The following is a 12,098-nucleotide window of genomic DNA, read 5'->3' as shown; positions in this document are numbered from 1 at the left end:
GTAAATGCGGCCATTATGGCCAGCAACTGGCCGCATCTGGGCGGCAAGAAGTTCCATCGACCGATTGTGGTGGATGCTAATCTTCCCGTGTGGGATTCTGGATCATAATATCCAGTGGGTTGTGGTCCAGCTCGAGAGTAAATGAGAGTATCGATCTCGGGGCATCATAAATCCAATTCATTCTGATTCTGTGTCTGCTGATGGACAAGTAGAGATACACCATCAGCCAGCAAACATCCTAGCAACCCATGAAGTTGCAGCAACTGCCATGTAGAGAGGTACATATCTAATATGAGGAAGTTCCTTATCATCCGGAGATGAGCCGACACCAGTGCCGAGGGGTCGGATGGCCGAAACCCCAAGAAAGACTCTGGTTGAAGTCAACCTCTGCACCTCTGCTTCGCGGAGTTGATTCATTGTGAATTTACTTTTGTTCACTCTCGTCTATGCGTGCGTGACTCGCAGACAGACCGAGTGTCGCGTGTTCGCGTCAAAAGTGAGGAATCTCAGCATGGACGACAAGGGCCAAAGTTGGGATGAATCGGCGACAATGAAGCGCCCCAAGCCCTTGGATCTCTCACATCATTTCTCGGACGTCACCAATAATCGCCAGCCGAGTCGGGTCAAGGGCATGTATAAATACTTTATCCTTCCCGGCGTGAAGAATCTAGCTGGAGGTACTTGCATAACTGCACGGCCCGATTGCGTCAATCTCGGCAATTCTTTTCTGACATTGATTCTGCAAGGACTGCCCCATTTCTCAGCCTTTCCCTACGATACCCTCGAAGCGGCCGTGGCCAAACCGGATCGATTTGATACGGGTGTCGGAGCGGATCCATCCCCGTCCCCATCCCCCGGGCAGCTACATCTGAAAGTGCCCAAGGAGAGCGACGCCTCCGACGGACTGACGGCTGTCGACCTGCGCACGGCACTCCAATATGGCACCGCGGATGGCTTCCCGCCGCTGCGCGCGTTCGTGCGCCGCTTCACGCGCGACTATCTGCATCCCAACGTGCCCTATGAAGGCGGTCCCGAGGTGATCCTGACGTGCGGTTCGACGGATGGGTTTGCCAAGGTTATCGAGCTGTTCACCAATCCCTGGATGGAAGAAAAGGATTGGATCGGCGATCGTCAGGGCATTCTCTGCGAAGAGTTTACGTACATGAATGCGATACAGACGGTAAAGCCCCGGGGGATCAATGTCGTGCCCGTCGCGACGGACGCAAACGGTATGAAGGCCTTCGGAAGTGGCGGGTTGGCAGATGTCCTTGAAAACTGGGATTTTAGCAAGGGCCGACGCCCGCATTTGATGTATACGGTGACGTACGCCCCGCTTACATTCTCTCTAGACGTGGGAAAGGCTGTGGCTAACCAGAGGATTGATGTTTTAGTATCGGCCAGAATCCCACCGGTACTTTGATGCCCGTGGAGCGCCGCAGGGAGATCTACGCCTTGTGCCAGAAATACGACATCATCATCGTTGAGGACGAGCCATACTGGAACTTGCAATATCGGTCGGCCGGTGACGGGGGCGACAATGGGTCGGGGCAGGATCATGATCACCACGCACCGGGTGCTAAATCCTCAAGGGGCACATTTCTTGATCAGTTACTTCCCTCGTACATGTCCATCGACGTCGACGGCCGCGTGGTGCGCCTCGACACGTTCTCCAAGACCATCGCACCCGGGGCGCGCCTGGGATGGGTCACAGCCCAACCAGCCGTCACCGAGCGGCTTGCGCGGATCACGGAGGTGTCGACGCAGCAACCGTCGGGCTTTGTGCAGGTGACAGTTGCGAAGCTTCTCCTGTCCCAGCAGGAACCGACCGCGACAGCGAGCCGCGACGAGCCCGATCTCGGTGGTTGGAAGATGGACGGCTGGGTGCGATGGCTCGAGGGACTCCGTGGGATGTACGAACGGCGGATGCGCCTGATGTGCGAGACGCTGGATGAGGGCAAGAATGTGCCTCTAGACTACGATGACCATCCCGACGGCTGGACCATGGTCCAGCAAGTTCCCATGTACGAGTTCAACTGGCCCGGAGCGGGCATGTTTGTCTGGATCAAGATCCGTAGCGACACGCATCCGCTGGTCGGCCAATACGGCGCCCAGCACGTGTGCAAGAAGCTGTGGCGGTTCCTCGTCGAGGAGCCGTTCCGATGCCTGGTCGCACCCGGATGGGTGTTTGCACCGACGGCGGAAGCGGAAGCGTCTGCATTCGAGTGTGTGCGGCTCTGCTTTGCCCCGATGGAGGAGCAGGAGGTGGACGTCTACACCCGGCGATTTGTCGCGGGCTGTCGGGCGTTTTGGCAGCTCAAGAGCCTAGATGACATTCCGGATGATGATGATGATGATGATGATGAGGCTTCGATATTGCCTGAAGTTGCTCGTGTGCATCTCTGTTGATTCGTGATAATCCCAATAGTCTTGGATAATGGATTGGCCTAAATCTATGGCTTGCGGACAACAGAAGCTACAGCGCGTCACGCAATCATTCTGCTATTTTGACTTTGGAGGCTCTTAGCACTTCTCGGGGTAAAGAGAAGATGATCCCTTGCTCGCTCATGCTGCTCATCCTGTTCATGCTGGCTCAATCACCAATCGAAAGAAACGAGAAGTCCCTCCCTCCATTTGAGGCAATTCAGACCAGAGAAGTGAAGCAACCACTCTTCGAGCCTTGACCGCTCATGACTGGCAGAGCAGCAACAACGAGGGAATCAGATGTGCACATGCATGCCCGAGCCGTGAGCACCGACGGTGTGTTTCCCCTGCTCCAAGACTGTCACGCAGCTGTGTTCCCATATGACCTGGCGAGATGCCCCCCTTGATTGGGGCTTCGGATTCCGCAATATTCTTTTCTCTTGTGACCTGGAGAATGGTACCTATCAGACGGACTCCATATGTCCGAGTATGTAATAATCCCAGTACCACGCCACGGGGCACAGAAGGAGCGCCTTTGCCGCGCTGATTACATAAAAAAAAATTCCTGAGAAATCCATCTCTTGTTCCTCCGATCTGATTAATCGTAAGTCGCTTTTCTCGAAGGCACCATGCAGACAACGCATCATACCGTACGAGTACTGTAGTCATACCTAGTTTTCATAGACTGCGCCAATTTCGGCAAGGTTACGTGGTCCAGGGTATTTGCCCTTTTCGCCATCCAATCTCATCGAGCGGTTTGCCACAACCCGCAGCATCGTTCGTCGCCTTGCTTTTCGACAAGTCTTGTTGGTTTCTTTCTTTTCTAGAAGAATCAAATCACCTTCAAGATCAACTGGAATGGCCGAAATCCCCCCAGCCATGCAAATGACGCAGTTGCAGATTGAGCCCCTCTTGCGAGAGCCATTGGTTCCCGGTTCGCCCACTGCGGCCCGTACCGGACCCTGATTGGCTGGCTGGGGTAGGGCAAATTCAACCAATCATCGTCGTTCCTGGCTTGGCCCATTTCAAGGGCAAGGAGGGGCTCTCCTCTTCTGGTCTTCCATAGGTACAGTACAGTACGAGAGTAGTCATCCAACCTTCCCCTCTGCCCCAGAGTATCACCGTGATGGTCATCGCCGGGAGCAAGTCATTGTCCTTCCGCTGGCGCCAGGTATTACAACTATCAGCTTAGGTTTAGTAAGTTAGTGGCCGGCCTGATCGCCCGGACGATGCTGAGAGTCCTCGTACGCATCGTCAGTGCCGGCCAGGGTCGTCACTTGGCTGCCTTTATTTTTTTTTTTTTTATTTCTATCGCCTCTTCAAGTCTGAGCCTTGAAAAAACCGGTTACCAGCTGTAGATCTTTCGAATATATATCCATCCATCCTATTCTTGGGAATCAGTTCCTAATATCTTGGGCTTTCTTTCATGCAACGGGCGGCTGGAGAACTACGCCGTGCATCGTACCTGTCGCATCTTCCCTCTCCCTCACCGCCGCTTTGCTGGGCTTGATGAACTGTCACTCGTCCCTCACTCACCTGCTCTCTCTCTGATTTGACCGAGTGGCCCCCCTTCCCGGCAATCCCCGCTGAGCACGTGACTTGCTCTGACCGGAACCTCCGATCCGTTCTCGGGCGAAGCGCCAGAGTGGCGCAGTGTGTCGCCCTTGGCCTGATTATTGTGTACTTACTTTGGGGCCCAAAAACTCTGTTGTGTTTACCTAATCACAGCCTGGGCCTCAGACCGGAGACGGCTGGCACGGAGTAAAACGACTCGCGACCGGGCCATTATTGTACGAGTGAACCCCCGCCTCTCTCTCTCATACCGCCTCCGTCCGTTGCTGCGGTCACTCCGTCATCCATTGCAATTGCTGTGGCGCAATGTATTGAAATCGTCTATTTGTTTGAATCGATCCCGCCCGAGTATCCTGCCACTTCGATACCCAACCACATCTGATCGCACCCCCCCTATTCTCCGTGTCACCATGTCGAGAACCCTTCCCAAATTCGATCCCTATGCGGTCCTCAAAGTGAGCAAGGACGCCGAAGCGGCCGAAATTCGGTCGTCGTATCTCAAGTTGGCCCTCAAGACCCATCCCGACAAAGTCAAGGATGAATCGTTGCGGGCACAGGCTGCGGACGAGTTCCAGAAGATCCAGGAGGCCTACGAGTTGCTCTCGAATAGCGACACCCGCAAATGGTACGACCATGAAGTGCAAGCCGCAGCGCTGAAGAAGGAGGCGCGAGAAGCGGGCCGTCAGACCGGTGGCAGTCCGGGCAAGGCGGCACCGCCTCGCGAGTTCCAGGACGGCCACTTCTATGAGGAGCGGACACCCGCCGGCGTGTCCTCTGATGACAGTGATGAGTATCGCTATCCAGACGAGCCGCCGGCATACTTGCGCAAGTATCCTGACGCTGCCAAGAGATCACATACCAAAGTCAACGGCGAGAAAAAGCCCAAGCAAGCTGCCTCGAATGCCAAGGTCCCTGCCTGGAGGGCGGCGCGCCGGGCGGCAAAGGAGAGCAGTCGAGACAGCGTCAAGGCTGGACATCACGATCGGGCCAAGACCCGAACAAGAGAACGCCGCCGAGATGCTTCCGACAAGTACGAGCGCACCAAGGCGCCCTACATCGAGAGCGACGTCGAGCTCGATGGCGACGATGACTATGAGGAGGATTACATCCGCTACAAGGTCGAAGTCAAGACTGCGTATCCTCGCGATTCGCGGTCCCGTCACAGCAAGTCCGACTCGCAGTCGAGTAAGAAGTCCGCTTCTTCCCGGTACGAGTCGGACTCGAGCTCCGAGTCTGATGGCTCGAACGATGACGAGTTCGTGTATCGGTATGCTTCGAACCTGGATGACCGGCAGACCTTCGTCCGGGAATACATTCGACAGAAGAAGACGCCCATCATCGAGATCGATCGCCGGCCCAAGATGTCGCGGGGCCATACCGATGTCGACCCGGAGCGATACTCTTCAGGGGCAACATCCCACCATCACAGTCGGTCGCATGCACGGGATCCGTCGCCGCGGCCGGCACGCCGGTCACGCGAACGGCTGGACTCTCCAACGTGCGACTACGAGCGCAGCCCGCACAACACGCCAACACCAACGACGTCGTCATCGTCGTCCAAAGAGAAGGTACGGTCATCCACGAGTAGTAGTCGGCCCATGCCGTCCATCTCGCGATCAGCAACGACTCCTTACCGAAGTAGCCGATCATCCAAGTCGGAATCCAAGGGGAGTCTTGCCGCCATGGTGGAGGCTCTCACCGGCCGAGCAACAGATCCATCGCCGCGGTCGAGAACCCGCGGTGACCGGACAGACTCGGGCTACTCGAGTCCAGGCACCCCGGAGATGACGTCGGGACCAAAAGTCAGCCGGTATAAAGTCGTGGACCCGCCGGATGTGCACGTGATGGAGCCGGAGGAGCTGAATTATGGAACGTCTCCGGGGTCATCGACTGCAACACCCCTCATGTCTGAAGGCAGGCGGGGATCGGCACCGGCGCGAAGTACAGCCAAGCCCTGCCGGACTTACACGTATGAGTCTGGCGTGCGCATCGAGACGGTGCGGCCGGCCGCGTCGCGCCCGTTGTTTGGCGAGGTGCGGTATGCCTCGGACGTGCGATACGGCAAGGTAAGTCTCCTCTGGACTTTTCATTGTCAGGCCGTCTGACTAACCGGTATGTAGTTCTACTAAACAGAGCATGCGTTTCCTCCTTGCAGAAGGGTTGCATGGAATATTCTGAATCATTCCCTGCAACGTGTTTGTTGGACACGTTTGGAGGAAGGTGCCGATGGCAATGCAATGCACACGCTCTTCCGATTTTGGAGTCACAGCGAGGTGGTGTCTCGCTGCCATTGTCATGGAAGACTATGGCAGCGTGCTTCCAAGCTGTTGATGCTTTACGTTTGATTCTTTTTTGCTTTTCTTATTCTCTTTCTTCGTCTTTATGATTATTTTTTTTTCTCTTTCGCTTACAGTCGCCTGTTGATCAAACTGGCAGGTCTTTTTTTTCTTCCTATCACATATCTATCGCAAGAAGGAAGAGCGCAAGCAGAGAGCAACTGCAGAGAAGACTGCAGATTTCTTTTTTTTCCCCTCAACGGAATGGTGTCATCGGACTGGATTGGGTGATGTTTCTCTCCGCCCTTTTTTCCTTTCTCGTTCTCTGATACATATTTGATACGATATATGATTTTTATGACCTGACTTTTGGGATATGATTTGATGGTTTGTGGTTGTGGTTCTGGGTTTTACGTGATGGTTATGGTCATGGTTATATTTATGCCTCTGATGATTTTGACAACGATGATGATGATGATGATGATTATTTGATGGATGTTTGGGATCTGATGTATTGTATACATTCATCAATGGGATCTCGACTTTTTTTTCTTCACTCTAAAAAAGTACGGAGTACTTCATGCATTGCCGCATATTGGTATTCATTGGAAGAATAGACCGACATAACTAGGTACCTAGGTATGTATATAATATTATGTACCGCACTTGAGGAGCATCGATATCCCTGATCGACACGATTCATTTGTTGAAAGAAGCAGTCTACGGCTCCGTCCAATCCACCTGTTCCGTCACCGGGGGAGCGCCATCCTTACTAAACGACACCCGCAACCGAAGTCGAAGTTTTGGCGGAAGAGTCTACAAACAACCTTCGTTAGAAGATCGGCCCCCTCCCAATAGCCCGTTAACTGCCAAAAAAAAGGGCAGAAAAAAAAAGTAAGTGACTTACCCCGCTATTCGCCGCGATCTTCATCAACTGCGCCCCTTCCTCACCCGCATCCAGATCGGCCTTGTTGATGGCGTTGAGCTGCAATCGTTGGCTCTTGGGAACAGCAGCCTGCAAGCCAACGCCGGTGAAGCGGCTGAGGGCGGAGGTGTTGCGGAACCGCGCCAAGACCTGCGCGCCGGAGCCGCTGCTGCTGCGTTGGACGTGCAGCGTGAGGACGAGTTCGTCCTTTTCGAAGGCGGTGTAGCCGGGCTTGCCTCCGCTGGGCGGGGTGGCAGCGGCGGGAGGAGGTGTGGGAGTGGCGCCGGCGGAAGGAGCCAAGGCCGGGCCCGCAGCTGGGGTTGCGGATGGGGATGGGGCAGCGGGTTCCGCCCCGTTCGACCCGAGGAGGTCCATGAGGGCGCTTGAGCCGCTGGGGGCTGCCGCAGCTGTGGGCGCTTTCTGCGAAGGGGTTGGAGTGTCACCACCAAGGATATCTGCCAGCAGGTCCGCGGTGTTTTGCGATGGCCCCTCCGGCGCCGCCGTCGTGCTGGGCGCCGCCTCCGCGGCACCGCCCATCAGGTCGACCAGCAGATCCTGCTCCGTCTGCTTGGCCGGCTTCTTGGTCTTGTCCCGCAGTACCCGGGTCTGCCGCTTGGTCGTCGGCTCGCCCAGCACCCGCTGCTCCTCGCGGATCTCCGGCGGTGGCATCCGCTCCAGCACCCCGCGCCGGATGGAGTCGTAGCCAAACAGATTGCTGTACTCGACGGCCCGCTGCTGCACCTCCACGTTCAGATCCGCCGTCCGCCCTTGCAGGAACCGCCGGATCCGCTCAATCTGTGCCGGATCCGTCATCCGCGCCGACAGTTTCATCATTGCCGTTGTGATGTACTCCGTCACCGTCTGCGTCGCGTACGTGCTGTTGAGCACGTTGGTGAACAGGTCGATGATGTCGCTCTCGCGCACCTCCCGCACCAGCTCCTCCTCCTCGTAGCTCTGCCCGCGGAGCAGTGCGTCCCCGTACTCCCCAATCACCCATGCCGCCGCCAGCGTCAGCCCTTCTTGCGAGATGTCCTCCCGCAGTGCCGCGTAGAGCTTCTGCACGGCGTACGTCTGCAGCTCCGGCGTCGTCGCAATCAGTCGCACAAACGACGACAGGATTTGCTCCTTGACGTAGCTGCCCGCCAGCTTGAGCACCCGCAGCATCGTGTCCACGTGCCACCGCTTGTTTGGTGCAAACCGATCCGCCGCAATCCCAATCTGCGTCGTCATCGTCGGCTTGAACTCGTTGTCTGCAACCTCCAAGAACGCCAGTAGCTCGCGGACAAGCACCCGTACGTTGCTTTCGTTGATCAGAGTAAAGCTCAGATCTAGCGCTCGGCGCCGGATGCTGATGTCGGGGTCCCGAAGGCAGTCCAGGATCGTGTTCCGGTGGCGCTGCACCGCGTTGGGCTCCACAGCCACCACTTTCAACAGCGTGTTCAACGCGACGTATCGGATGTTGTTGTCTCGATTCGCCAGGAACTTGCCGAGGATGTTGACTCCCAGAACTCGAAGCCCCGAGTCCGCCTCAATGTCCAGGATCGTGCGTACCGTCTCGTAGAGGATTGCGTTCCCGACGTTCTTGGTCGACTCCGTGTTCGTCGCCACCTGGGCGAGTATGTCGTTGATCTGTTCACTCGTCGCAACGTCCCCGCGTCCCAGCACCCGGAGGAACCGAAGGATCTTGACCTGAAGGAACGGATCGGTGATGCCGGATACGTCATGTTCGGGGGAGTATCCCGAGGTCGTTAGCTGTTTGAGCACCTTGACTAGCTGCCCCGTCAACGGTCGAAACTGCTCGACCACATTTTCGGGGCCATCCTCGGACTCCTCTGACTGCTCGCACAGGTCAATGGCGAGAGTCAACCCGCACAGCAAGACTCCGTGATTCCGATCAGACAGGAGCATTTTGCATTTCTCTATGAAGTGTTCCCGCAAGTCCGGGACTTTGCGGCAGATGCGCATGGCGCACAACGCGGCCTTTCGGCGAATGTACGGGTTGGCGGTCGTAATCAGGGTCTCGACCTCGGTGAACAAATCTCGCGACATTTCAACGGAGGCGATGTTGCCCAGCGTGCAGAGGGCCAGTCCAACGACATATTGGTTGGAGTGATTCAAGTCACTGGCCCGTCAGCTTTTCTGCGGCATCTTCGACCAGCCTTTAGCCGGACTCACTTCTTCAACGAGTTGGTGACTAAAGTCAACACTTCCTGGTTCTCATCCAGCAACAGCATCGTTCCCAGATACCCTAACCGTTTGTCCACGAAGCGCGGCGACGCCAATAACTTCAGACACTCGATCTGACCGAAATGCGTCCGTTCACCGAGTGTGAACAGATACAACAACTTGGCGACATTGTTCCGCCTAGTCCACGGCTTTCAATCAGCGACGGCAACGCGGGATTCGCGCTTGGATTACAGGAACGTACCGCACCGATGAAGCGTGGCTCTCCTCCCGAAAGGATGCGCGAATGGCGGCACTCTCCTTCTGAATGACGGCCCGCTCATCGGCGATCGTTTTGGCGGAACGGACGTTGCGAATGAACTGTTTGACTGCGGTCCCGTCCCGGTCAGTATGGGAGAAAATATTGGCCGCGGCGGCGGAGAAACTCACGGGAAGTCATTGCGATCGTGGCACCCCAAACGGGGCGAGGCCAAACTGATCAGAAACCTATTTATGGTTCCGGGCAAGGAAGGATGATGGGCCGAGAGGACTCGGAGAGTGCAATCTGTCGGCTTCCAGTGGAGCACTGAGATAAAGAACTACGATATACCTACTGCTTTTGGAAGGCGGTGTAGAAATGGACACATCACCTCAGCCAAGGACGACTTCATCCGTCCTTCTTGGTAGACATGCGAAGCGATCGACCGTCTCCATGGGCAATTTAGTACGGTCTTGTCTCGGACTCCTCTGGGAAGTATGCTGCTACATGCACTGCAGTCTCGGTCGCTGCCGTACCGGCATAGTGGCATCAGACAATTTGACTTCGACTCTTGCATGCGATAAGCTTAGACCGGAGCAGTCTAACTTTTCCCGCCTGAGTTTGGTCAGCAGTCGGTGGCCCATGAACAGGCGCAGAATTTCTATCGTTGGTGACGACTTTGAGGTGGAAGCCCTCACTCCGGCTTACCAGCGTCGATGCTCGCCCTTGCTGGAGGAATCACCACGATCTCCAGATAGGCCTACCTGAGTTTCCGACGCCGCCGCCGCCGTCGGGCAATCTACTACATACCCATACCAGACAAGGCGGTAACTCAATCCTTACCTTTCTTGAACTTCGCGACGTGGCGGTTCAGTTGAGATCTAGCGGCGGTGCGTGCTCTCTGGTTTGAGAGTCCTGGTTGACGACACTCGGTATTCTCTGTGGCCATGCGTTCTTGACGCTTTGATTGCTCCCCAGGTCCCTGGAAGTGTCATTGAGCTCTACCTTCTGGTTCCCGGGTTGATGACACGACTGCACCTTTGGTGATAGCCGACCGAGGGAACTTTGAATTTCTTTCGCGCTGATACCCAGGAAAAGGTTCAGTGCCCATGTTCCGAGGGTACAATTCGAAGCAATGCACACCTAATTGTACATGCACCGATAATCAGACTCCAGTTCACTTGGGGCAAGATAAACTCAACTTGCCCTGCAGGTCAAACAGCAGCTGCATGCTTCAAGTTCCGCTCTCATGGCTTGCATCGTAGACTTGGCCGTCGTTACCTTTTCTTCCCTTCTTTCTTGCCGAAACTGGCCTTGGCCCTCATAGGGATTCAATGTCTCATCGGTTTGTTCCAGATAAGAAAGGGCAAACGTTGCCCGCAGACAGCATCGCGCAAAAGGACTCGATCTCGGGGCAACAGCTGGCATATCCCAAATGACATCTACCCGATGGCCAACGGATGATGAACTCTAGTATGAATAACAGAACAAACATAACCTTTCAGCTAGCTAACTGAACAAACTCTGGGTCCTTGATGTGCTGGCCAGATTCAGATGGCGTTGACTGACCCAGCAGGCACTGAGAGTCTACTCGTAGAGACTATCTCAAATGCAACTGAACTTTGGAATATCTAGGCCAACGACCATACCGGTATCTTCTGTTGAGATCTACTGTAGCTAATTGCGCAGCGAGCGAAGCGAGCGAGCAATATACCGTCGGCCACCCCGGGCTGTGAACTCTGATTGGCTGCAGATTCTCCTTCTGATTGGCTGGGTTCTCTCATTCTGATTGGCTACGTCCTCTCAATCTGTTTGGCTTCTTGAGTGTGTGCTACTACTGGCCCTTGCCGTTCTCATTGGCTAACAAGGAATAACTATGCGTCTTTCGCTTTCCTATTGGTCAATAATCCGTACTCACTGCTTAGCTCGCGTCTTGTAATCAAACATCCGGCCGGCCCATCGTTTTTCTTTCCTGTGTCGCGTGTTGTGCACGACTTTCGACCTGTACAGGTTCTTTCCATTCGAGATGTCCAAGGACTGCTCCCGTTGCCGTCGGCTTCTGCCTCTTGATCAGTTCATTCCCCTCAAAGCCCCCGATGGTGGTACCTACACGAAAATGTGCTTCCGCTGCCGTCGAAAACACCGCGAGGCCGCTGGCAATGTACGTCTGTCACCCGCTCTCTCTGTTCGTCCGATTCTCATTATTCCCTCAGTACCGCAAGCGTCGACGCTCTGACAGTGGAGCTTCGCTTCCACCGCGTCCATTGCCCTGTTTGGTCCCTCGCCCTCTCCAGGATGTAGCTGAAGATCCGAATGCTTCTGCAGCTGGGGTTCCTGGCAATGGAGCTTCGCTTCCACCGCGTTCATTGGCCCGGTTGACTCCTCGCCCTCCCGAGGAACCGCCTTCATTTTGTGGAGCCTGATCCTGCGTTCTCTCTCGATCCATCCTCCGACCTCGACGGCCCTGCAGTGAATGCTAAGC

At 55.5% G+C, this 12,098-nt stretch overlaps 4 protein-coding genes across 4 annotated transcripts; 3 read left to right on the top strand and 1 right to left on the bottom strand.

The window, feature by feature from the left end:
* Positions 1-511: 511 nt before the first annotated feature.
* On the top strand, positions 512-2,406 carry VTN31DRAFT_5595 (uncharacterized protein; the record flags this gene model as incomplete). The annotated part of the gene is made up of 3 exons (XM_069406111.1): positions 512-677; positions 747-1,323; positions 1,392-2,406. The coding sequence occupies 3 exons, from the start codon at positions 512-514 to the stop codon at positions 2,404-2,406; spliced, it is 1,758 nt and encodes a 585-aa protein (XP_069259752.1).
* Positions 2,407-4,403: 1,997 nt separating this feature from the next.
* On the top strand, positions 4,404-6,122 carry VTN31DRAFT_5594 (uncharacterized protein; the record flags this gene model as incomplete). Its single annotated transcript, XM_069406110.1, has 2 exons — positions 4,404-6,059; positions 6,114-6,122. 2 exons carry the CDS (start codon positions 4,404-4,406, stop codon positions 6,120-6,122), a joined length of 1,665 nt encoding a protein of 554 aa, XP_069259751.1.
* Positions 6,123-6,989: 867 nt separating this feature from the next.
* Positions 6,990-9,817, bottom strand: VTN31DRAFT_5593 (uncharacterized protein; the record flags this gene model as incomplete). Its single annotated transcript, XM_069406109.1, has 5 exons — positions 6,990-7,085; positions 7,177-9,316; positions 9,370-9,558; positions 9,623-9,746; positions 9,808-9,817. The coding sequence occupies 5 exons, from the start codon at positions 9,815-9,817 to the stop codon at positions 6,990-6,992; spliced, it is 2,559 nt and encodes an 852-aa protein (XP_069259750.1).
* Positions 9,818-11,642: 1,825 nt separating this feature from the next.
* On the top strand, positions 11,643-12,039 carry VTN31DRAFT_5592 (uncharacterized protein; the record flags this gene model as incomplete). The annotated part of the gene is made up of 2 exons (XM_069406108.1): positions 11,643-11,777; positions 11,830-12,039. 2 exons carry the CDS (start codon positions 11,643-11,645, stop codon positions 12,037-12,039), a joined length of 345 nt encoding a protein of 114 aa, XP_069259749.1.
* Between the last annotated feature and the right edge of the window lie 59 nt (positions 12,040-12,098).

The sequence above is a fragment of the Thermomyces dupontii genome (assembly GCF_041956625.1).
Source record: "Thermomyces dupontii strain NRRL 2155 unplaced genomic scaffold VTN31scaffold_5, whole genome shotgun sequence".
NCBI lineage: Eukaryota > Fungi > Ascomycota > Eurotiomycetes > Eurotiales > Trichocomaceae > Thermomyces > Thermomyces dupontii.
This window is presented reverse-complemented; position numbering and strand designations above follow the sequence as displayed.